The sequence below is a fragment of the Geotrypetes seraphini genome, chromosome 13, assembly GCF_902459505.1.
Source record: "Geotrypetes seraphini chromosome 13, aGeoSer1.1, whole genome shotgun sequence".
NCBI classification, from domain to species: domain Eukaryota; kingdom Metazoa; phylum Chordata; class Amphibia; order Gymnophiona; family Dermophiidae; genus Geotrypetes; species Geotrypetes seraphini.
Window position 1 is genome coordinate 35574611 of NC_047096.1, and position 26744 is coordinate 35601354.

Sequence of the window (26744 nt, forward strand, 5' to 3'; positions counted from 1 at the left end):
GCTGGCCCACAGAACAGCTCCTCTACGTATTTCCGCTGTGAGCCATGGTGGGGCGGATAATCCTCAGGATAGCGATCTATCAGGGTCTAGTAATCCTGGTGGCTCCAGACTGGCCCTGATGGTACATGGTACACTGATCTGGTGCGTCTGCAGAGAGGCAGGCCCCTGAGTCTGCCTGTTCATCTGGAACTCCTCAGTCAAGGCCTTGTTCCGATAGAGAAGCCAGAATGCTTTTGTCTTATGGCACAGCTCTTGAGCACGTGGCCTTAATTCAGAAGGATTATTTGGAGGTGGTGGTTACAACTCTCCTTGGGGCTAAGAAGCCTTCGACGGTTACGGCTTATTCTAAGACCTGGAAGACCTTCCAGTTATGGTACGCCAAGGAGCAGGTAGAGCCAGAGAAGGCTTCCATTCTGGTTTTGAAAAGGGCCTTGCAATTTTGTCTCTCAAAGTGCAGATAGCCAGAATTTCATGTTATCATGCTCAAGAGTGGCCTATGGTCTCTGGCTTCTCATTCTGACGTCTCTCGGTTTTTGAGGGGAGCTCTCAGACTGAGACCCCTGTTGTGCAGACCATTCCCATCTTGGAACCTCAATGTGGTATTGAAGGTCCTAGCCCGTGCTTCGTACAAGCCTCTTTCGGAGGCTTCCCTGCTAGACTTTACAGTCAAGATGGTGTTTTTGGTTGCCATTATCTCTGCAAGAAGAATCTCAGAATTGCAAGCCCTCTCCTGCAGGTAGCCATTTCTGGTACTGTCAGCGTATCAGAATGTTGTTGGCACTTACATTCTTGGCACAAGTGACAAAAATGTCCTTTATAGGGCATTTCAGTTCAACCCAGTAAATCACCAAGAGAGCAAGTTCTTCAGCCAAAGGCGGACTTAGTTAGAGGATCTCTTTCGCTCTTACCTCTATCAGAGACCTCTTTGTTGGAAGAACCCACTCCATTCTGTGTTATGGCCTTAATTTATAGGATAGCTTCTTAGCATTGATGTTCACAGCCTTCAGTTAATAATAAAGGAAGTTTATGCAGTGAACCTAGGTTTTGGTTTGGCATCTCTGAGGGTTCAGCTTTACAGAGTATGCCTTATTACCCACATGGGTTGCATTTCATCAGTCAGGCTCTTCCTCGAGAGGAGACTGGATATTGGCAACACTTCTCATAGAGGGTGGCGTTCGGTTCTGATGTGTTTCAAGGCATACAGTTCAAGATGAGTCTGGTCTTGAAACCTGGGCTTATCCCTGAGGGCTCTGACTTTCCTTCCTTTTAGACTTTAGGATGGTATCCCACTTGAATTCAGACTACTTATTAAGTTCAAACAATGTAGACTGAAGGTAGGGGTCACTATTCTCAAGTCAGACAGAGGCATCCCTTGTAGCTTCTTAGCTCTTTTCAAATTTGAATAGACTATTTTTAATTATAGATGGGTACCGAAAATGATGCAGCTGAGTCTTAAGACATCAATTTCCAGAGGATTCAAGGATGAGATAACTTTGACTCACACTAACAAAGTGAGTGAGTTTTTAACCTGGGTTATTAGCTTTTACATAAGTGTACTGAAGAGTAAGAAGTGAGGTCAACGCTAAGCATTTTATCTCTGTTTCCATTTGGAGGCAGGGGGACATAGCCTACTTTTCTGAACTGGTCTGTTAAGGGGATAAAGAGGTAGGTTTAATTCACCATTGTTATGTGGACCATTCATTTGAATTTGTTTTATTATTATTTATACTATTAGTATATTTTGCATTTTATAAGGTAAGATTGGATCAATTGACATGGTGAATGCAAAGAACATAAGTCAAACTAGTACCATGGGTACTGTATGAGGGTAATTCATAAAAACTGCAATGCCAGCTGCTGATACATGCATCTTTCTGTGGCATTTATAGCAAGTCGTAGTCAAGGTTGTTCATGGGATACTTGTTGATGTCATTAGTTTTATAATAGGCTTATTAAGCAGTTAATATTATTTGAATTCTTTATGTATGTTGGGAAAATATCTTGCAAGAAAATAAAATTAGGATAAATTTTTTAAAGTATTACAGGAAAATTGTATTTTTATTTTTTAGCTATCAGCCATACCTGTGATACATCAAGTTTCCAGTGTCTTGATGGCCATTGTATTCCACAGCGATGGGTATGTGATGGTGATACAGATTGTCAGGACAGTTCAGATGAAGATGCCACTCACTGTAGTAAGTAGCACTTCATCCTCATTTGTGACTTTTGCATGCTGTAAGTGATATATGTCTATCCCAAGACAAGTAGGCAGCATATTCTCACATGCGACGTCATCCAAAGAGCCTGTTACGGACAGTGCAAAAGTTTACTGTCACTTTAAAAGTCTTGAGACTGTCTGTACCATGCATGCATGAGTGCTTTCCTGCCCGATTTCGGCTTGCAGGACCATTGGTTCTCCATTTTTCATGGAGCTGAGAAGCTGTTTGGACATTCTCCAAGAGTGTAAAACTCTTGCCTTTTTCAGTGCCTTCCCATTAGCTTTTTCACTTATTTCTTTCATAGTATTTCATTTTATTGTTTCTTCTTTGTTCTAATAAAAAATGTTTGATATTTTAATTGACTTATAGTTTTGGGCCTTCAGGCTTAACTCAGCCTGTTTTCAGGTTACCATCTATTTGACATCTCTGGACCATTGAGTCCTTTGACCTAACATTTGCGGTGTTCCCCTTGATGTCCAAGTGGCTTCAGGTGGTGCACTTAGTGTAACAAGACAATTTCAGCCCAGTGCCTAGGTGTGCCCAGTACCTAGGTCCTGAGCAGTGTGATATTTCTTGCCCTAAACTCCAGAAGAGGTCACTAAGAAATAGGAATTTACAATATGAGAAACTTTTTGGGTCAACTCCAGGAACATCGAGGATGTCTGTCGGCTCTGATGCTGACGCTCAAAGACCATCAGCAACATTGACACTGTCACTGATAGTGACGCTCCAATCAACTTCCTTGTCTGCCATGCCTCCAGTGGGGGAAATTTGGAAAAAAGCTAAGAAGCATAAACATCTTTCCCCCTCTAGTCTTGCATTGGCATCGTCTAAGGCACAGGTGTCAAAGTCGGTCCTCGAGGGCCGGAATCCAGTCGGGTTTTCAGGATTTCCCCAATGAATATGCATGAGATCTATGTGCATGCACTGCTTTCAATGCATATTCATTGGGGAAATCCTGAAAACCCGACTGGATTACGGCCCTCGAGGAGGGACTTTGACACCCCTGGTCTAAGGTATCTACACCATTGATGCACTCAAAATGTTGATGCACCGAAACAAGATTGCCATTGCTGCAGCTGGTGTGTCCTCTGAGGCGTGCCTTGACAACGTCATCAATGCCTCAACACCTGACACAGTCTGCACCTTCTGTACCACTTGCAACATCAATTATGGTGCCATCTCTGCAAGATCAGATCAGAGAACCGGTGCAGAAAGAATTAGCTGGCATGCTACAGTCGCATACACTGCAGAAACATTGCATCCAGCCTCATCTCAGTCTGAGTAAGCCCCCAGAAGTCATCGAGGATTCGATCTTGTCCACACCATTGATGTTCCCAGTCAAGGAGGCCTACTTCCTCCAGGGAACACAGTTCTTCTTCCCATTCTCAACACTCCTCAACACTGGCATTCCTGTCAATGAACACCTTGAAGCACTCCAACGCTCTCCTCGAAGCATTACTCTATGTTCTCCAGCTCCAGTGCATGACATCAAGCATGATTCTGACCTATCTCTGAGTTCTTCTGAGTACCCAGAACTCTCTGCAGGCAAATCCTATAGCATTCCTTCAGATCCATCTCCTCTTCCTCCTCGTCGAAGGTCTCCACCTGAAAGTCTGTTTTTCACAAAATTCAATAGACAGATGGGGCATTCTCTTTCAGTCAAAATGGAATCAAAGTCTGAGCCTCAAGCAGAACTAATGTATGCTCTAGATCAGAGTCCCTCCTTGAGGGCCGAATCCAGTCAGGTTTTCGGGATTTCCCCAATGAATATGCATCGAAAGCAGTACATGCACATAGATCTCATGCATATTTATTGGGGAAATCCCAAAAACCTGACTGGATTCGGCCCTTGAGGAAGGACTTTGGAGACCCTTGCTCTAGATTATAAGGACTGTCTTAAACTACCCTTCCACAATTTAATGAAGGATGCCATGTTTAAAAACTTGGAATCACCACTCTTAGAACTAGTTGCTTTATGCAAGCTGGATACCTTATATAGGATCCTGTCTTGCCCAGGGCTTGATGGGCCATAGCTGCAGCATCAATCCCTCCTTGTCGAGTCTGCATTAAAAAAGTAAACAGTTCAAGAACCTATGCCAGTGCTCCATCTGGAAGAGAGGACAGGACTCAGCTACAATTTTTATACGACATTTTACTTAGTCTCTTCTTCAAAAAATGTCTTTCTACAACCAATATATTCCTGCAGAGCATTTAAATTTTCACCAACTATCAAGTGACCTCTTAGAAACAAGGAAATACATAGTGTTCTCAGTATTTGATGCATTTTATATAACTTCCTGAAAGTTTCCATTGCTATTAGGAGGAAAGCATGGCTTTGAGTTTCAGATCTTGATGCCAATGTGCAGGAACATCTCTCCAACATACCTTGTTTAGGAGATGACCTCTTCGGATACAAAATAGAGGAAGCAACACAAAAAATAAAGACATGAGGACTTCATGACAATACTATCATATTCTGGTCAAATAAATCTCAAAAATCTAAGAGGTTTTATAGTCCTAAATGTTCCTCTTATTACACCAAATGGAGATATGCTTCACCTTCTTCATTCTCACAAGCTCCCCACAACAAAGAGCTAAAAAATCTCAGACACAGACTCAATTAAAATCTTAGTAGTCTTTTTGATTCCATTATCAAGTGCTGAGCCAGTATTCCTCAATCTCTACCTTCAACTCTCCCTATAGGACAGATATGTCAAACTCTGGCCCGCGGAACAAATCTGGCCCGTAGTCTAATAAAATTTGGCCAACCAGATAATTCCTGCCATCGCTGAGATTTGGCCCACCGTTCCATCCCTGCCTGCACCCTGCCTGCCGCCGGCATAATCACCACTGCCACTGCTCTTCACGAACATTTGGGAACTCGGGAGGAAGATGAGCTTCAGACATTAAAGCAGCCTGCAGAGGATCGCTGGTCAGCTATAGCAATCCTAGCAGGCTGCCGTAGCCTCAGCAACACATTCCCTCTGTACGTTAGAGGAGGGGCAGGACCGCGGCAGAGAGAATGTGCTGCAGAGGCAGCCTGCTAGGACCGGCGATCCTCTGCAGGCTGTTTTATTTTGGTGATCCTCTGCAGGCTGCTTTATTTTGTTTACATCACAGATGGTAGTGATCAAAATGGTGATGAACAGAAGCAAGTGGCGATAAGAATGAGGAAGAGAGGTGGCTGGAGAGTGAGTATTAAGGTCTAAGGTGAAATAGTAGAAATGATGTAACTGGACAGGTTAGTAAACCAAGAGGATCTATTCTACTGATGAGACTTACAAGGTTGGGCGATTGGGGATGCTAGTATTTGAGGGGACTGGGGAGGAGAGGTGGCGGTAAGAGGAAGTTTTCTCTGTAGAGAATACAGTGGAAGTAATCTGGATAGAGGATAATTGAATGAGGAAGGGGGAAGAAGAAAGGAGAGGACAAATGATTGAGATGTTTGGAGAGTGATGAGTTGGAGAGAGTCAGGAATAGGGGGACAGATGAATAAACAGCTTTACAATTATTGCAGTTACTACGTCTAGGTATGGTGAGCTGGAACAGGAGCAAGAGCAGGATGTGACATCACTAAGTGTAACAAAAGAAAGACAGCATGAAAGAAAGAGGGAGGTGATGAGAAAAAGGAAAGATACCAGACCTCCAGGGGAGGGAAGTTTGGTGGAGGATGGGCTGGGGAGGGCTTCAATGGCTGGGAGGGTATAGATGGGCTGGAGTAAGTCTTAACAGAGATTTCGACAGTTGGAACCCAAGCACAGTACCGGGTAAAGCTTTGGATTCTTGCCCAGAAATAGCTAAGAAGAAAAAATTTAAAAATTTAAATTGAATCAGGTTGGGCAGACTGGATGGACCATTTGGGTCTTTATCTGCCATCATCTACTATGGAAGGGAAGAAGAAAGAAGGTGACCCTGGCAAGTGAGTTATCAGAAGACAACCAGAGCCTGGGACCACAACATGATTTGAATGATGACCAGACAACAAAAGGTAGAAAAATAATTGTATTTTCTGTTTTATGATTACAATATGTCAGATTTGAAATGTGTAATCCTGCCAGAGCTGGTGTTAGAGAGCAGCTGTGAACTAGGTCCTATAAGAGAGAAGAAAAGTCTTTTTTATTTATTCTGTTTACATTACAGAGCCGATGTGGGGTTGGAGAGGTTGTAACCCTACACTTCTACTAAGACTAAGGGGTCCTTTTATTAAGGTTTGCATATAGCGCGCGCTAAATCAGTTAGTGTACCTTAATATAAGGACCCCTAAGTATCTTAATTAAAAATTCAGCCCGCGACTTAGCCTATGTTTTAGATTTTGGCATCCATCCAATTCAGTAGAAGAGTGGTCTGGTGCTTGGAGCAGCTGCCATGGCACCCTGAGGTTCTGATTTCATCTCTGTGTAGCTCCTTGTAGTTCTAGACAGGTCACTTAACATTTCACTGCCCAGATAGTTATTCCTACACATTGCTATGTTGGATTTTAATTTCTGTGGTGCTGTTTACTATTCTTCAGACACAACATACTTTCTTTCCACTAATGGACTTCATGTTCTCCCGCTACTATTCTATCTCTTACATTTGGGTATACCCACATTCTCCTTTCACTATAGCTATTAATGGCGAAGTGGTTTAAGCATTCAACTTATCTCATGGAAATGTGCTCCCATGGGTTTGAGCCCCACTCCCAGGAGCATTTTAAATTTCCCTTAGGATTGTCAGGTTTTTCTGACTTTTCTAATTCTTCATAGCCACCTTCATTCTTTCGTGGCCTGACCACCTCTCTCGCTTCTACACAGCCATTTGCAAAGCTCCTCTAATGCACAAGCACATAACGACAGTATAGTGCACATCTGCGGAATCCAACCTCTGCACCTTGGATTGTGAGTAAGGGCCCTGAGCTTTCCCTGTGACCATGCACAATTCATGTAGGGTTTTTTTTGTGCCTCTTTCTGTTTCTAAAACTTCACTTGGATAACATTGCACCTTTCCTACCAATGCTTTGAATGGGAAAAGGTTCTATTTCTCCTCATTCACATTTCAATATCTGATCTCTATACTCTGTTTCTCTCAGTACAGCCTGTAGCCAGATTATTCACAAATATTTGCATATTCTGCTCTAATTTTTGAACCTTACTGCTTCAACAGGAACATTTAATGGTTTCTACTTCCTGTTCACTGTTTATTCAGTCCCTTCTCAACTGGTTCTCCTTTGTTTTCTTTTCATTATAAATTGTGAGAAGAACTGCTTCTCTTCTATTTTCTTACATTGGCTTTATTCTCTTTACAAGGCATTCCAGAGCTCTCACACAGCCTCCTGATAGAACTGTTCATATATGACTTAATCTTCAGTCAGATAGTCTTTCTTTTCAGTTCTCCATTAATGCCCATAGTATGGAATTTCTCTCCTTTCTATGCTTTTGTTCCCAGTTTCATCCTACAACATTAGTCTATTCAACTGGAACCAGCCTTTCTTTTCTTTTTCCAATTTTTTGGTTTTCCCTCTCATTTCCTGTCTTCTCAAGAGGAAACGAATGGCTTTCTGGGATTTTTCATCTGGCACTCTTATATGTGCCATTTTCTCTATTTCCCTTTCTGCTTTTCTCCTTGAGTTTTTCTGGCGTCTTCCTAACCTATACTCGGACTCGCCTGACGTTCTGAGGTCGTCTCCTTTTTTACAGCCTCCCTTACATGTTGCTGTTCTTACCTTCTTACCATTTCCTGTTTCGGAGGATGGGTTGTATGCCTCTTATTTCTCTTTTCTTTTTCTTCCTTTGCTCCGCCTACTCAAATATGATAATATATATGCCTTTTGAGTGGAGACCTTCCTATTGGTGTTTTATTTAGAGGCCAACACTCGCTCCATCCCATTTCATAAACTAGGCAGGCCTACATGTTGAGTATATGCTTCCTGCTTGTCCTGGGATAAAGCACAGTTATTACTGTAACAGGTGTTATCTGGGGACAGCAGGCAGGTAGTCTCACATCCCACCCACCTCCCCTGGTTGGTTTCTTCATTTGGGCATAGAACCTTGTGAGCCAGCGTCAGACAGAAAGGCCATGCAGAAAGCCCATGCTTACACAAAAACTCCTGTTACTAAGGGATGATTGAAACAATTCATAAACAGTCCCCGAAATCCCAAAAGTGTTAAGTCTATCCAGAAGAACTTGATGATTCACAGTATCAAATGCTGCTGCCACATCCAAAGATACTAATAAAAAGGTGCTTCCCCTTATCAAAACCCAACCGAATTTCCTCGCAAAGAGATAATAACAGTAACTCAGTATTGTTGTATTTACAAAATCCAAATTGGAAATCGTCAAAACACTCATGGGAAGTTACAAAATTGTTCAACTGTTGCAAAACAATCTTCTCCAGTACTTTAGACATAAACATCAGATTTGAGAAAGTTTTCGTCCTGTCTTCTTTAGTAACATCTAACAAAGCACCCTTCAAAAGAGGGCAAACTACGGCTCATTTCAACATATCCAGAACTCAGTGATGGTGCTTTCAAAGCCTTAAACACCGATGGAGCACATGGGTTCAAAAGACAATTCGATGAACTAACTGCCTCTATTACTTGAATCATATCCCAACTCCAATTGGCAAGAACTCACTCCATACTTCGACAACAGCCTGATTGACCTGATCAGCCTTCAAAGCAGGCATAATTCCCATAATTGTTTGCTTTGACAAAAAATAATCAGCAAGCTGAATACATGTCTGATATTTATGCTTGGTAACTATTGGCGTTATCAGTGAATGTACAATGGAACACAATTCCTTTGAACCTGAGGGAGCAGATGCAATCTGCATGTCAAAATATTGTTTTTTTAGTGTTTAACACAGAGGCTTTAAAGTTAATCATTGCTGTAACATATGCCTCCCGAAAGAAAATCTGGGTTTTTCGGCCACTAATGTTCTAATTTCCACTGTTCATATTCTTTCATATTCACTAGGTGGATTATGGATTGTTAGTCTATTTTGTGTCTTGATGCTTTAAACTCAGAAGTAAATTAGTTGTCTTAAATTACTCTTGTACGGTTTCTGCTAAAAGTATATATTAGGGTACAGTATATTGGTTCTATGAAGTCCATTCTTTTAATCACAAAATACCTGTGTATTGAACTGTCATTTAATGTTTATTTTTAATGATTTGCAGATAAAAAATGCAATGGATATTTGTGTTCAAATGAAACTTGCATCCCATCTGTCAAGCACTGTGATGGAATAAAAGATTGCCCTGATGGTGGAGATGAGCTACAGTGTGGTAAGCATACTGGACAGCTATTTTCTCAAAAGATATGGAATATATGCCATACCTCTGTTTTATCATTGCGGCATATTACAAGTTGCAGTCTGAATTTTTTTAAAAAATTTGCCCCATAACCTAGTTATACCTTGATTGTCACCATTTTTCTACACTAGGATATTAAATACAGTAACATAGAAATGAGGCAGAAAGCTCTGGGAAGGTTACTGGGCTGATGAAGTAAGCTGGCTCTTCTTAGTGCAGATCCTAAACCCTGAACAGTGATTAAAAGGGCTTTTAAAGGAGGAGGCTATTTATTATGTATTTTTAAAAAAATGAATAGCCTATTTCCAAAATTCAAAGCAGATGACGAAATGATGTACATAATAAAATCATAAATTGTAGAGAAAGTGAAGATACCCAAATATTTAAATGCAATGATAACCTCTTCAGCATACAATCTCATTTTTTCCTGCATTTTGATCTTGTATAAGAGTAAAAGCTTTATGTAAGGCTATTGCTTGTTGTTTGGAACAACTGTTTCATCAAGTGATACCTTTCTCCCCAGCAGGGTTTTTCCTTGACAAATATGAATCTTTTTGATTGTTAACTTGATGTCAATGTTAGTTGGTTTGGAAAACAGAGGTATGGTGGTGGTGGGGAAAAATACTTAGGGCTCCTTTACTAGGGTGCGTTAGAGCCTTAACGCGTGGAATAGTGCGCTAAATTGCCCCGCGTGCTAGACCTTAACACCAGCATTGAGCTGGCATTATTCTAGAAGCATACCGCGCGGTTTAAAGCGCAGTAATTTTGTGTGTGCGCTAAAAACACTAGCGCCCCTTAGTAAAAGAAGCCCCTAGTATATGGATTAAGCCAGAATAAACCTTTCTTTTTGGTCATGGAGGAATCTGTTTCATACCAGGCTTACTCCAAAGCATAAACAGGTATTTTTACACTAAACTATACAGCAGGGTCAAAAACATGGAGGACTGCGAAGATCTTCAAAAAGATCTGACAACGCTGGAAGAGTGGGCCAAAAAGTGGCAAATGAGCTTCAACATAGGGAAATGCAAGATCATGCATGTAGGGAAAAAGAGCCCGATGTTAACTTACACGATGGGGGGATCACCGCTAGGGGTGAGCAACCTTGAAAGAGACCTGGGAGTGATGGTAGACACAACATTGAAGGCGTCGGTGCAGTGCGCCACAGCCTCAAGGAAAGCGAACAAAATATTGGGTATCAAGAAGGGTATCACGACCAAGACGAAGGAAGTCATCCTGCCACTGTATCGTGCAATGGTGCGCCCGCACTTGGAGTACTGTGTCCAGTACTGGTCGCCGTACCTCAAGAAGGACGGTACTTGAGAGAGTCCAGAGAAGAGCAACTAAGCTAATAAAGGGTATGGGGGACCTCTCATATACTGACAGACTGAAAAAGCTGGGGCTTTTCTCCCTGGAAAAGCGACGACTCAGGGGAGACATGATAGAAACCTTCAAGATCATGAAGGGCATAGAAAAAGTGGACAGGGACAGATTTTTCAAATTATGGGGAACCACAAGTACAAGGGGGCACTCAGAGAAATTGAAAGGGGAAAGGTTTAGAACAAACGCCAGGAAGTTCTTTTTCACCCAGAGGGTGGTGGATACATGGAACGCGCTACCGGAGGATTTGATAAGCAGAAGCACGCTACAGGGCTTCAAAGAAGGTCTGGCCAGTTACCTGGAGGACAAAGGGATTGAGGGGTACAGCTAGGAGTAGAGGTAGGTTATAGGGATAGGATTAGAGGTAATTTATAAAATTAGTCAGAGACCACTGTTCAGGCAATAGGCCTGATGGGCCGCCGCGGGAGCGGACCACTGGGCAAGATGGACCTCTGGTCTGCCTCAGCGGAGGCAACTTCTTATGTTCAGGCACTCTCATAGTCTTATTTTGAATCCTTTTAGGTTATCTGCCTCTGATTGGTGGGGGGTGGGCCCCTGCACCACCACCACCTTTCTTCTCTTAAAATTCTTTTTTTTGTAGGAGGGCTTGTATTTTGGGATATCTTTGGATGAAACTGACATGTGTTATCTCTGAGGGAGTATAAGAGCATAGCTCCCTCGGAATTTTATTTCTGCTCCGTTACTTGTTTGAATGATTTCATCCTTCTCTGATTCAAATTGATATGCTTAATTGAGATGATTCATTGTAGGCCAATTTTCTTAGTTTTTTGATCTGGCTGGTATAGTTTTCAGACTATGCGATCTTTGTCCCTTGCCAATAGTTCTCATTTGCATTATTCTGGTGAGGTAGAGGAACAAGGGAGGGGTGGGCTATGATATTGTATAGAATGAATTGCTATTGAGCCAATCTGATGTATTTTTGACTGTTTGTTGAATTTTCAGTAAAAGAAGAAATCTAACATACCTTACCTTCTTACCACAATACTGAATTTATTTATTTTTTTTTATGTTTAAGAACCTTTGTGCACACGTTACATGGATTTTGTGTGTAAGAATCGTCAGCAGTGTTTGTTTCACAATTTGGTATGTGATGGTTTCATTCAGTGCCGGGATGGATCTGATGAAGATTCCAGCTACGCTGGATGCTGTAAGTTTTGATTTTTTAAAAATTTGCTGTATATATTTTTTTCTGAATTGAAATAGAACTGATCTGAACTAAATATAAGACAGATAAAAATTAAGAAATAAACAGACACATTTTCCCCTTTATTTAGTTGCAGTAATAAAGACAAACAGCTTACCATACCATTAGGTGACATAATTGACATCAGAACGTGTATTTCCAGAACTTTAAAAATAAAGTTACAAGTCTCTCCTGAGCATGTATAGAATTTCCAATGTCCTTGTGGCCATACCAGGCACCTCCAGCTTCCCCCCCCCTTCATTGGCTGAAATGGGTGTTTTTGAGTCTCATCATCAAACTGAGCTTTTGAATTCAGTTTTTCTGTGTTTTGCACGTGCTTTGTCCCTGTTAGTTCTTGATCCAGATTTTCAGATGTACAGTAAGTTTGTTTTTTCTTTTTTTTTAATCTTAAGTATGTTTGTAAATGTTTAGTACTATATCAAATATGCATATTATTGTTGTTTACAATTGTGACATGCATTGTTTTTATTGTTCTATTAAAATTCAAGAAGTTAACACTAAATAGAAATTATTATAAATAATTTGTCAGCAAGGGAAAGAGAAGTGAGTCAGTGTTCAAGTCTTTGCAACTGTGTGTCAGGAGACCACTGAGGCAGTCCATCATTGAAAGTAACAGCCTAAATCGTAGAGAGAATATGGTTTTTATAGCAAGTTAAAAAAACAGCTATTGCTTCAAACTTTCTTGTTTTTCTCTGACAAGACTTCTAATGGCATTTCTTCATTTGGGTTCTTTTGCTTTTTGCCATCATCAGCCCTTTATCATTTCTGCTTGGCTTGATTATGCTGTTCTGCCCCCATTTGCATGGAAGCAAGTTATTGTTTAATGTAACAGGACTACAAGTCCCTGTAGTCTTGTAGTTCCCTGTAACAGGCTCTTTCATAACATGTGTACAAGCTCTCTATGTCTTATGGGACTCTTTCTATTGTTTTGCTTGTTCCCTAAGCATGCTAGGAAAGTAGCCTCATTCCTCTTCTAGCCCTTTTGGGTCTATAAAGTTAGTCTCCAGCATGTTTCTTTTAGGAACTAAAATTGCCATGCTGTATTAGGGCTGCATGAGCTCTTCAACTCCATTGTGATTCTATCAAAATTTTACCAGTGAAAAAAGTATAAACGGTATTCTTTATCGTTCCTTCAGACCGGCACAGACGGATGGGTTTACGCTCCTGTGCCAGCAGGAGGAGACTGAGAACACACTGAATTCTTACAGTACAAGTGGACTGTGCAGTTTCCCATAGAATCAGTCTGTTCTCAGTCTCCAGCAGGTGGAATGGAAAGCCTGTGCAGTCTTCTAAATTTAGGCCTTGGCAGGGTCTGATGGAAAGGTTAGGCAGTAGCCTTTTTTGTCTGCCCCTATTTCTGGTTGGACTGAGCCGGGGTCCTGCGGGACCATTACCACCTTGGGGGGTGTCACACTCAGTTGGTCAAGTCCCTTCCCCCATTTCCCCCACCTCCCCATTTTTTCTTTAGAGGAGTCTCAACTACGCCTTGCCATGATCAGGCAAAGACTATAGCTTTGAGTGCTTGTGGGGTCTGCTCCTTTTTATTTTTAAAGTTAAAAAAAAAAAAGGCCCGAAGCAGTGCTTTTCTCTGTTCCGGTTCTTTCAGCTGCTGGTTTCATTTTGACTGCCTTGCGGTTAATATGCACACTTCTCACAAGCTGAAGAAGTGCACAGCATATACCTGCTAAGGAATTAATGCATTTGGCCTTTGTTGTTTTTGATTGCGGCTGGAAGGGGGACCCTTGTTAGATTCCAGAATGCTCTTGTGGGCCAATCACGACTGTGTAAATCGGTTTCAGTGTAAGAAACAGTTTAAAAACTCAGCTGTTTGTTACTGCATTTTTGTGATCTATTAGTAGGTATTTGATAGCTAGCCCTGGACATTTTCCACTTGCAGTCCTAGTCTTTTCTGACTTTACTAAAATTAAATAAATAAATAAAAACATTGCACATAAACTGTCAAGATAGATAAAAATCAATTCCACATTGGCTATCAGAGATGTGCTTAATTTAGCTACATTCTCTGAAGCAAATACTAGTCCACCACTGAAGCCCCTTCAGCTGTTCCATGGCAGCCACAAGGATAACTCTGCACCTACACTCTTCGCCACTGCACATGCAGTTACCTTAGTGCATGCACGGATTCAGTACCCGAATAGTATCACCTAAAGGCTTTTTTTTTTTTTTGGGGGGGGGGGGGTTATTTTAATTTGGTTGGGCAGACTCAGCAGTTCTGCCAGCCTAACCAATCAAAAGAAAAACAGGAACTGAACCAGGAACTGAATCCCCCAATGGCACGATGCGTTCCTATGCTTGATTACTACAGGACACTAAGGAGGAGGAGCCAAAACACTCTTCTGGCCTGGGATTGGTCAGCCTTGAGCCGTCAAGGGATTCAGCATCTGTAGACAATTCTTTGAATGCCTGACACCGGCAAGGATGCTCTGAACTTCGCTGGGCATGAAGGTAAGGAGGAGCAGCTGCTGGGAGCCCCAGCTTTTGATTTGGGCCTTCACTGAATCCCTTGAAGGTCCTGACCTCACGCTACTGGCGCTAATGGGATATCGGATGAAATAAAATAGAATGCAGTACCTCATTTCTGTAAGGGTGCAAATGTAATGATATGTTTATCTTTGGGTTTGTTTGTTTTTTTTAATAGCCAATGTACCTGAGTTCCATAGGTCTTGTGATTCCTCCAGCTTTCAATGTCAGAATGGACTGTGCGTCAGTCTGGTTTGGAAGTGTGATGGAACAGATGATTGTGGAGATTATTCTGATGAAGCAAATTGTGGTGAGTAATATAATTGCTACATCGTTTCTTTGCAAATATTTTGTGGTAATGTAGCATTTTGTCTTGGCCAACTTTAAAAGTCAAATAAGTTGAAATTACAGTGTTTGATGCATAGGATTAATATATTGGAACTGGAAGAAAGAGACCTACTCTCAATTCTTGGAACTGTCTTGAACCTACAGGCTTTCAAGTTTGCACTACTTAATTAATACTAGTTAGAAACACCAATGGGTTCTGAAAATTTAATAAATATCTGAGGGAGGCAATCAGTTCATGGGAACGCAAAATCACAACTTTCCAGAATTTCAAAAAGCACAGAAAAGTGCAAAAATCCTTCTTAATGAGCCTTGTGAAAGCAGGAAATCACATATGTCCAATGAACTTAACTACCATCTACAAGGACTTATCTCAGAAGCCACCAACATCCATCTAATAAGAGGGTCTGTTGTCTGGGAGTGCCAACTGATCACCCTATAGAGCCCCGTTTCTTATCCTTCATCAGGGGTAAACTCAGGTACATCTCACACCAAAGGTTAAATCAAACGCTGTTCCTCTCCAGCACGAAATAAGACTTTAGCTGAAACTGTCCATGTCCAACGGTTGCCAGCATTTTGCTTAGCTGCTACAGGGAACCATAGACACTGGTCATTACTGAACATGGACAGTTTCAACTAAAGCCTTATTTCATCAAAATAAGTAAAAAGATGTTTGCTTATCAAATAACTGGAAATTCAGACTCCCTGAATCACTACATCAAGCACCATCCCTGCCTGTATTCAAATTCAGGCTCAAGACCTACTTCTTCGAGGTTGCTTAAATATCTCCTAACCCCCACTCTCTGTTAGGCATTCATGCTGATGAACTCCTCAAACCCCTGCTTGTTATATTTGTCTGTTAAGTAGATTGTAAGCTCTTCTGTGCAGGGTCTGTGTCTTGAATGTTCTAATGTGCAGCACTGCATATGTCTAGCAGCGCTATAGAAATGAAAAGTGGTAGCAGTGCTAAGAGGACAATAATAATTTTAATGGGAAGTTTTTTCTGCCAGTGATAGGATTTAAAATTCTGATGATTTTGTTTTGAAAGGAGTTTTCTGAGGCTTTTTTCTTACATTTTAGTAGAATGTATGTATTTGCTATAAAATTTATAGCTATAAAGGTGGAGAATTGCTAGTTTTTGTATATACAGTGGTACCTTGGATTACGAGCATAATCCGTTCCAGGAGCATGCTCGTAATCCAAAATGCTCGTATATCAAAGCAAGTTTCCCCATAGGAAGTAAGGGAAACTTGCTTTGATATGTTTCCACCCCCCACCTTCCCCCCCCCCGAGGCCAGCAGCGCTGCTCCCCCCGAAGGCCCCCCTCGTGAACCGGCACCCCCCGCCGCCATCGGACACCCCCCCTGCCGCCATCGGGCACCCCCCCGTCGCGACCTGAGGTCCCCCCAACCCACCTGAACCCTCTTCTTACTTTTCTGTAGCCTCCAAAGCGGCACCGGCACCAGCATGTCCTGTGCGTGGTGCCGGTGCCTGAAGATCTGCTTCCTGTGCTGGGCCTTGAGAGTTCACGTTCGACGTGAACTCTCAGGCCTTGCACAGGAAGCAGATCTTCAGGCACCAGCACCACGCACAGGACATGCTGGTGCCGGTGCTGCTGCGGAGGCTACTGGAAAGTAAGAAGAGGGTTCGGGTGGGTTGGGGGGACCTTAGGTAGCGGCGGGGGGGGGTGCCCGATGGCAGCGGGGGGCCCGATGGCGGCGGGGGTGCTGGATCGCGGGGGGGGAGGGTGCCGGTTCGCAGGGGGGGCGCTCGCAAATCGAAGCGCGCTTGGTTTCCGAGGTGCCGATTTTGCGAATGTTTTGCTCGTCTTGCAAAACACTCGTAAACCGGTGCACTTGTAAACCGAGGTACCACTGTATTTGTATGCTTTATGGCAGCCAATATCTTGAAGAAATTTGATTTAACTGTATGGCGTTTCTTTCTAATTTCTGATTTTTATTATTTGTACCCGCTTGAATGGATTTTATGTCCCAGAATGGTTAAGCAGATCTAATAAACCTGAACCTGAAATATATTTGTCATTAGAAAATCCAACCGATGTCTCCAGCTGCTCCCATTTTTACCAATTCCAGTGCCAGAATGGACATTGCATCCCCAATAGATGGAAATGTGATGAGGAAAATGATTGTGGAGACTGGTCTGATGAAAAGAATTGTGGCGGTAAAAGCATTTTGTATAGTTCTTTTCTTACAATCGCATACAAAAATAAAATTAAGAAATATGAGGCCATTTTCAGACAAGGCAGTGTGTGTTGTCAGTTGAAAATCTGGACATCTAGGTTCAGCTGAAAATTTCCTTAATCTCGGTAGTTTTTGCCACTCAAAATTAGAATAGCCATCTTTGGATAAAAATGGGGCACCTAACCCTTCTCTTCAGTCACAATCTCTCTCCCCTCCAATCTGAATCATGGTATTCTCCTTTCTGACCTATGATAAGTTAAAATCCACTTTCTTCCCTGAGCCGGTCAGTATAGTATATATGGTTAGATCTTTTAATGTCTTCCCTCACTTTACACCATAGATTGTACATTTCAGTAGTAGTTCAAGGTGAGTTACATTCAGGTACAGTAGGCATTTCCTTTTCCATGGAGGGTTTACAATCTAAGTTTTGTGTCTGAGGGTAGTACAAAGAGTTCAGTGACTTGCCTTAGGTCACAAGAAGCAGCAGTGAGATTTGAACCCTGGTTCTCACTAGAGGTTAACTGAATTTGAAGTCAGCTCTGAATTTGGGCTTAGTCATCCTTTAGTTTCAATCAAAAATGCAAGTGTATTTTCGGTTGAAATCGAAACGCCCTCTGTCATCACTCTCTACTTGCTCCCATCCCTACCCCTTCCCCTTCCAGAGTAGGTCTAACTAGGCAGTGGTGGGGTTTGAGAGCCTAGTTTTTACATGCCCAAGTGATCTAGTGGCCTCCCACTGCAGCCTTGGTAGCCATTTTGATTGACCAGCGGGGTAGGACTAATTGGGGATGCTCCTTCCTGGCAGAGAGCTGGTCCAATGGAACCCACTCTTTCCTAGGAGTGGGGGGAGAGGAGGTGCTCTTTTTGGTCACCCTTTAGTTCTTACCCACTGATTTAACCATTAGGCTACTTTTTTCAATCCTCCCCTTATTGGGAAAAGGGTAGAAGGTGCTTCAGTGCAGGCCTGTACAGGAAGGCTCCATGCTGGTGCACATCATCTATGAAGTGTCAGAAAAGGCATGGGGCACAGCACCCATGTGGGGAAGGTTGGGGAGGGAGGGAAAAGATGCCAGTCTATGTTGCCTGGGGAGAGTAAGGAGATAAGATGCTGGACACTAGAGAAAATAGGTAGGGGAAGGTGTTGGACCCAACATGGGAGACTAGGAAAGAACTATTGGACCCATGTTTAGAATCGCATATAGATTGCCTCGTCGACTTTTGACTTGGTTAGAAACTTTGCGAACTATATGCATGTATCTCTGGTAGCTTGTTTAATTCATGAGCCATTACTCCATGTCAGATATTCCAAGTTGATTCTGAACTTAATATACCACTTAAGAGAAATCTATCAAAGGTGGTTTACAAATTTATTAAAAAGAAAGATGAGAAAAGGAACTACAGTGGTATAGAAGAGATAGACGCCATGGAGAGTAAATGAAATCTAAATGTATTCTTGGCCCCTTCCCATCCTATTTATTTGCGAATATTCCCATCTCAAACCATTATTTGGTTGTCTACGCTACTGAATTATGCCTTAGAAAATGGATACTTTTCTTATGATATGGGTTCAATAAATCTTACTCCTCTCTTGAAAAAAATCAGGCCTCGATCCTGCTGTCTCCTCTCACTATAGACTGATTGCCAATGGCTCCTTCTAACCAAACTTTTGGAATCAATTGTTGCTTCCCAACTCTCAAATTACTTGGAGAAATTTTCTATCCTCCAACTTTCCAGCACGATTTCTGCTCAAATTCTAGTATGGAAACACTCCTGGTCTCCCTGCTCTCAAAGATTCAACAAATGCAGTTATGTAAGAACCACGCTATTTTTCAATTTGATTTATCTGCTACTTTTGACGTCATTAATCATGACATCTTGCGTTTCTTGCTCTCAGAAATTGGTCTCAATCAGACAGCCCTGGAATGGTTTTCTAACCCCCTCTTTTACAAAGGCGCGTTAGCCATTTAACGCGCACTAAATGCTAACGCGTCCATAGACTTATAATGGGTGTGTTAGCTAAAACACATAGCGTACCTTAGTAAAAAGAACCCTAAATTTCTGTCGTATCGTTCCTACTAAGTTAATATGGAGGGATCTACTTCAAAATCCTGGAGGGCCCCTTGTGGTGTACCCCGGGGTTCTCCACTGTCTCGGATCTTATTCAACATCTGTATGAGTACATTGAAATACTATGACCTGAATATTCACGAAACCCTATTGACGTATGCTGATGACATTTTTATATTACTCGAGGTCGATCCAGATCTAGTTAATTTATCAGCCAATATTAACCATTGTATTACAAAACTACAGCCCTTGGCACTGATGGACTAATGAAAGCGAGCCAACATGGCTTCTGCAAAGGAAGATCGTGCCAGACAAACTTACTGCACTTCTTTGAGGGGGTAAACAGCCAGATGGACAAAGGGGAACCCGTAGACATCATTTATCTCGACTTCCAAAAAGCCTTTGACAAAGTACCCCATGAGCGGCTACTTAGGAAGCTGTGGAACCACGGGGTGGAAGGGGACGTACACAGATGGGTTAAACACTGGTTGGCAGGCAGGAAGCAAAGGGTTGGAGTGAAGGGCCACTACTCGGACTGGAGGAGGGTCACGAGCGGAGTTCCGCAGGAGTCGGTACTCGGACCGCTGCTGTTCAATATATTTATCAACGACCTAGAAATGGGGACGAAGTGTGAAGTTATAAAATTTGCGGATGACACTAAACTCTGTAGCAGGGTTAGAACTGTGGAAGAATGTGAGGACCTACAAAGGGACCTGAACAAACTGGAGGAGTGGGCGAATAAATGGCAAATGAACTTCAATGTAGGGAAATGCAAGGTCATGCATTTAGGGAAAAAGAACCCGATGTTCAGCTACCAAATAGGGGGATTAGTACTAGAGGCAAGTAACCTTGAAAAGGACTTGGGTGTGCTGGTGGACACAACAATGAAGTCAACAGCACAATGCGCAGCAGCCTCAAAGAAAGCAAACAGAATGTTGGATATTATTAAGAAGGGTATTACAACCAGAACAAAGGAAGTCATCATGGTGCTGTATCGCGCAATAGTGCACCCGCATCTGGAATACTGTGTCCAATATTGGTCGCCGTACCTAAAGAAGGACATGGAGATACTTGAGAGGGTTCAGAGAAAAGCGACAAGAATGATAAAAGGTATGGAAAACCTTTCATATGCAGACAGGCTAGAAAGGCTGGGGCTCTTCACCCTGGAGAAGCGGAGACTCAGAGGAGACATGATAGAGACTTACAAGATCATGAAGGGCATAGAGAAGGTGGAAAGGGACAGATTCTTTAGCCTATTGGGAACTACAAGAACAAGAGGGCACTCGGAGAAATTGAAAGGGGACAGGTTTAGAACCAATGCTAGGAAATTTTTTTTCACTCAGAGGGTGGTAAACACCTGGAATGCGCTTCTGGAGGATGTGATAGGACAGAGTACATTAAGGGGATTCAAAGAGGGATTGGACAAGTTCCTGAAGGATACGGGGATTGAGGGATATAGATAGATGTAGAGATAGGATTCTGGAAGGGTATAGATGGAAGAATAATGGGGATTGAAAGGTTTTAGACAAAGGATCACTTACAGGTCATGGACCTGATTGGCCTCCGCAGGAGCGGACTGCTGGGCGGAGGCAACTTCTTATGTTCTTATGGTCCAGATGAAATTAAATGCTGCTATGACAAAGCTTCTTTGGCTGGGCCCTAAATTAGATTCTCTTCCTTCTGCTGCGAACCTAGATTTGGGAGAATCTTCGAAAATTGAGTTTTCCTCATTAGTATTAGGCATTGTCATTGATTCTTCACTCACATTTAAGAATCAAATTAACTCTCTTGCAATAAAGTGTTTTTTTAGTCTTTGTGTTTTGAGGAAAGTTAGACCGTTCTTCTACCAACAGCATTTTTCTGTCTTGGTCCAATCAGTCATTCTGGCATGTTTGGACTATTGCAATTCACTGTGCGTGGGCTTATCTAAGGCTAGCCTTCAGAGACTCCAGCTAATACAGAATACTGCTGCGAGACTCATTTTTGGTAAGCACAATTATGACCATGTGTCTCCTCTCCTTAAAGAATTACACTTCTCCCTCAATATTCACGGGGGTTAGGGGCAGAGCCCGCCCACAAATATTAAAAAAATGTTAATAATATTCAGGCCGATTCTGACCCCCCCCCCCAGCTTTCCCCCAGAATTAAAGCTGTATTCCGGACCATCCCCACCTCTCTCCCGCTTTCCCCCAGAATCCCTTAAGCCTTATCTGGTGGTCTAGTGGGTTTTTGGGGCAGGAGCGATCTTCCTATGCTCCTGCCCCATGCAGATCACTCATAGGAAATGGCTGCCGTGAGCTCCCGTCATAGTCTCGAGAGACTACAGGAGCTCACAGCAGCCATTTTCTATGAGTGATCTGCAATAGAATACTTTTATGATCATGATTCAGAGCCACTGATTATTTGAAATTAATTCCCTAAAAATTATACGTTTTTGAATTTTGAAATGAGTGGTTGTAAGGCTTATATCACTTAATGCTAGTTCACATTGTTAATGCTGTCCAGATAAAACAATAAATGTTTTGACCATCAAAGATTATTGATGACTCAAGTAGCGAAAGAAAATACATTTTTACATCTTTCTGAAATTTATTTATTTATTCAATTTGCTATGCCTTTCTCCCAAGGGAGTTCAGAACGTTTAACATTAATTTATTCAGGTACTCGAGTATTTTTGGGCTGCTTTTGTTGTCCTGGCATATATCAGAGTCATCTAAATTAATTTTATTTCTGGTTTTGATTCAGAATCACTTCCTTCTACCACTAAAACACCACCTACCTGTGGGCCCAATTATTTCCGATGTACCAATGGAGCATGCATCAGTAACAGCTGGGTTTGTGATGGCTACAGAGATTGTATAAATGGATCTGATGAGGAAGACTGTCCTGTTTACACAAGTGAGATTTGTTCCCCTTTTTAAGACAACCAAATTGCAAAGAATAAATCTGATTTTACCGATATTTACTTCAAAGAAATTATACTGTATTTTTCACTCCATAAGACACACTTTTTCCACCCCCAAAAAGGGGGTGGAAATGTAAGTGCTTCTTATGAATCAAAGATACTAATTTGTTAAGCCCGCTGCCACGTCTTTTAAATCTGCCACCGCCACATATTTTTAAACCCCCTGCCGCATATTTTTTTTAATTAAAAACCCACTGCACCCGCTGCATATTTAAAAAACAAAACAAACCCGCCACCACTGCATCTTTAAAACCCGCTCGCTGCCGTCGTACCTGGTGGTCCAACGTATTTCCCGGCTAGCAGCACCACAGGCCAGAAGCGTAGAGATCAGGAGCAAGCCTTCTGAGCTCCCACCTGGGCCCGCGCCGATTCCGAATGTCTGTAGTCAGCTCTCGTGAGAACTGACTGCAGCCATTCGGAGATCAGCGTGGGCATGGAGGGCTTGCTCTTGATCTCTGCGCTTCTGGCCTGTGGCGCCACTGGCTGGGAAAGATGAAAGCCGTCTAAGGAGGGAGGAATTTAAAAAGGTACCTAGGGGGTATGATTAAAGATATGGGTGGGAGGAATGATTAAAAAAGGTACTGGGGGGACATAGGGGGATGATTTAAGGCAGTGTTTTTCAACCTTTTTTGGGCAAAGGCACACTTGTTTCATGAAAAAAATCACGAGGCACACCACCATTAGAAAATGTTAAAAAATTTAACTCTGTGCCTATATTGACTATATATAAAGTAATTCACTTGAGTGCCACCGCCGCCATCGGGAACAGGCCGGCGCCAAGTTCTCCCTGCTTCTCTTCCCCGCGGGGCCGACCAACTCTCGCCACCCGTCGTCAATTCTAACGTCGGAGAGGACGTTCTAGGCCAGCCAGGCAGCGATTGGCTGGCCCAGAACGTCCTCTCTGACGTCAGAATTGACGCGAGTGGCGAGAGTTGGCCGGCCCCACAGGGAAAAGCAGGGAGAACTTGGCGCCGGCCTGTTCCAGATGGCGGCGGTAGCACTCAAGTGGCTAAAGAGCCGCAGTTTGCCGGCCTAGGGACAACACTGGAGGGTGGCCAACTGTGCACCCCCTTGGGACGTAAACCCGGGGTGGGGCAGACTGCCCCCCCCACCCTGGTATGCCACTATCTGTACCTCACTCCCTCCCTATGACCAAAAATTCTCCTTTCTTCTATTCCCCGTGTACACAACCATCTCTTTCCCTCCCTTCCTCTCTCCAAAGTCCATGCCTTCTGTGTCCAAACACTCATTCCCTCCCCCACCTCAGCATCTCTTTCCCTCCCTTCCTCTCTCCCAAGTCCATTTCTTCTGTGTCCAAAAACGCATTCTCTCCCCCACCTCAGCATCTCTTTCCCTCCCTTCCTCTCTCCCAAGTCCATGCCTTCTGTGTCCAAAAACCCATTCCCTCCCCCACCTCAGCATCTCTTTCCCTCCCTTCCTCTCTCCCAAGTTCATGTCTTGTGTCCAAGACGCACTCCCTCCCCCCTTTTGTGTTCCGTGTTTGCCTCCCAGCCCATCTTTGCAACTTTCTCAGCAAAACGAAGCTCAAGCCGCGAGGCTTGTCTTCTGCTTCCTGCCTGCCCTGCCGCGCACAAATAGCCGAACGGAAGTATTCTCCGACGTCAGCGCTGACGTCGGAGGGCAGGCTTTGCTTAAGCCCTCCCTCTGACGTCAGCGCTGACATCGGGGAACGCTTGCGATCGGCTATATGTTAGCTGCAGGGCAGGCAGGAACAGAAGACGAGCCTCGTGGCTCGAGATGTATTGAACTCCGCGGGTCCCCCGTCCAGCTCTCTCCTGTCCACGTGGGGCGGACCGCCCCTCTCCCTAGACTGTGGCCTAGGACCCTGGGGAAGCCCGGGCCCCCTGTCAGCTCCGGGCCCCTGAATGCAGGACTGGTGGTACTGCCCTGATGGTGGCCCTGACCGTACGGCACACCAGGCAACATCTCGCGGCACACTAGTGTGCCGCGGAACAGCGGTTGAAAAACACTGATTTAAGGTACTGGGGAGCACGTGGTTGTATGGGGGGATGATTTAAGGTACTGGGGGGGATGGGGGATAATTTAAGATACATGGGGGCACGTGGTTGTATGGGGGGATGATTAAAGGTATATGGGTATGGGGTTGATTTAAGGTACTGGGGGGCACATGGGGGTATGTGGGATGATTTAAGGTACTGGGGGGGTACGTGGGTGGTATGGGGCCTGCCTGCCATTAGGCCTGCCTGCTTTGTGCCCTGTCCCGGCCTACCACTATACCACTAGAGAGGGGACAGGGTGCAAAGCCTGGCAGGGAGAATTTGGTTCAGAATGGGTTTTTTTTTTTTTTCTTGTTTTCCTCCTCTAAATCTAGGGTGCATCTTATGGAGCAAAAAATACAGTAATTTTCAGGGTTTTAGCTCTTGCTCTCACAAGAGGTTTCCAAGTTTATTATAAAATTTGATTTATCGCCTATTCAAAATTCTAAGCGATATACAATTAAAAGTTACAGAGTTGAGGGAAACAGACTTAACTAACAAAAACTCATACTACTAAACATATTAAAATTCAATAAATACATACAAGGTCAAACATAAGGAGAGTTAGAGAAGAAATACAATTTAGTTATAAAAGAAACAATTAAGGTAAAAAACACATTGGGAAAGGGAAGAGACAAGTCATTAAAATATTATGGATAAATTAAAGGCATAGGCAATGGAAATCATATACCAGCAGCACTTATAGGACTGTGTCCTTGGTTGCTGAGCAGCAGCTGTAACTCTAGAGCCAGTTTTGAAATGGTTCTTTCTAATAGTATGGACTTCACAAATCCTTTTATTACATATTTTGTATAATGGATTGACACATTTAGTGTTCATCTGTTTCCCCTGAAATTATGGAAAACTAGTCTTTAAGCCCCATTAATGGGTGCTAGAATAGAGTGTCTGTCTGTGTTTCTTTATCACTCTCTCTTGGCTGCTGTCTGTGTCCTTCTGTCTCCCCCCCCCCCACGAGCAAAGCTGTCTGTCCCCAGCACACACCTCCCACCCAAAGCAGCCCCCTTTCCCTCTCCCTATCTCTCCATGGCCCCTTCTGTCTCCCCCCAGCACACCCCTCCACCAAAGCAGCCCCCTTTCCCTCTCCCTGTCTCTCCATGGCCCCTTCTGTCTGCCCCCAGAGCAAAACTGTCTGTCCCCAGCACACCTCCCCCCCAAAGCAGCCCCTTTTCCCTCTCCCTATCTCTCCATGGCCCCTTCTGTCTCCCCCTAGCACACCCCTCCCCCAAAGCAGCCCCCTTTCCTTCTCCCTGTCTCTCCATGGGCCCTTCTGTCTTCCCCCTAGAGTAAAACTGTCTGTCCCCAGCACACCTCCCCCCCAAAGCAGCCCCCTTTCCCTCTCCCTATCTCTCCATGGCTCCTTTCCCTCTCCCTCTGGCTCCCTGAATTAATCCCCCTGCTTACCTGGCCTGCTCCTCTTCAAAGCAGGCCGCGATCGTGGTGGCCAGCCCCAGCGAACTTCGCAGGCCGCTCCCCAACCTGGAAGCACGCTCCCCCCGACGCAATCCCATGCGTCAGAGGGAACGTGCCACCGAGGCCGGAAAGAGGCCCGCCAAAGCCGGCCACGATCGCAGGCTGGCCTGAAGAGGAGGATCAGCGGCAGCAGCGGTGAGCGAGGGCGGGAGTTATGGTTCCAGCTTGGTGAGGGAGGTCTGCTGAGCTTCCTTCGGGTTGGTGAGGGCGGGAGGAGGGGCGTGGCCAGAGTGATCATTGGCCGGGTTCTAAAATGGAACACGGCCAAGGATCACACACCACGGCCGCAGTAATCACGCTTTTTTAAAAGCGCATGCGCCACTAACCTTTTATTATATAGGATATTCTTTATAAGGTTAGTCTGTAGGAAAGATTGAATTTATCAGAGAGCAATAGTTTGTTTAGTTTATAAAAAATTCTGGTCTGCTAAACCTAAGATCTTGTTTTTAGAAGATTATATGAGTCTGTTTTAATTAATACTCTGTTCAGCTCTGAACATGAGAGCAGCTGCTGCCATCTGGTGGGACACAAGGATTTTTAACATTTAACAATTTTGTTGGGCTTATTGAAAACTACAGTCATTAATTGATAGTGCCCAAGAAATGAAAATCTGATCTTGCTATTGTCTTTTTATGACTTCCCTTTGCATCTTTCTTGTGGCTTTTTTTTAAGTACTGAATACAACTGCCAGCACAATATTCAAACCTGGACGATGCAGCAGATCTGAGTTTGAGTGCCAGCAGTTTCAGAACTGCATACCCAACTGGAAGCATTGTGATGGTCATAGGGATTGCCGTGATGGCTCTGATGAAATGAATTGTCGTAAGTTTTCCTACAATTTATGGCAATTACAGGACAGAATGCTTTTCTGTGGCAAATGAAGTGAACTACTGTACTTTCCTACAGAGTCATCCAGTTAGCTTATTTATTCCAGGTATATGTCTCTGCAGAGGAAGTTGATTTTGCACTATGGATAATTTGTTTAGGAAAGTATTTGGTTGTGTAGAGGACTGGTTGATATGTTTTGCATGCATTGTTAATGCATCCCCTCCTTAATAGA

The 26744-nt window shown here is 43.4% G+C and overlaps 1 protein-coding gene across 2 annotated transcripts in view; it reads left to right on the plus strand.

Moving 5' to 3' along the window:
* SORL1 (sortilin related receptor 1) overlaps positions 1–26744 on the plus strand; it is a 240475-nt gene that overhangs the window by 146367 nt on the left and 67364 nt on the right. For both annotated transcript variants that reach the window (XM_033918566.1, XM_033918567.1), the window contains exons 26-32: positions 2070–2195; positions 9380–9487; positions 11928–12059; positions 14776–14907; positions 16989–17123; positions 21956–22108; positions 26357–26506. In XM_033918566.1, coding sequence (XP_033774457.1) covers positions 2070–2195; positions 9380–9487; positions 11928–12059; positions 14776–14907; positions 16989–17123; positions 21956–22108; positions 26357–26506 — 936 coding nt within the window. The remainder of the gene's footprint in view (positions 1–2069; positions 2196–9379; positions 9488–11927; positions 12060–14775; positions 14908–16988; positions 17124–21955; positions 22109–26356; positions 26507–26744) is intronic.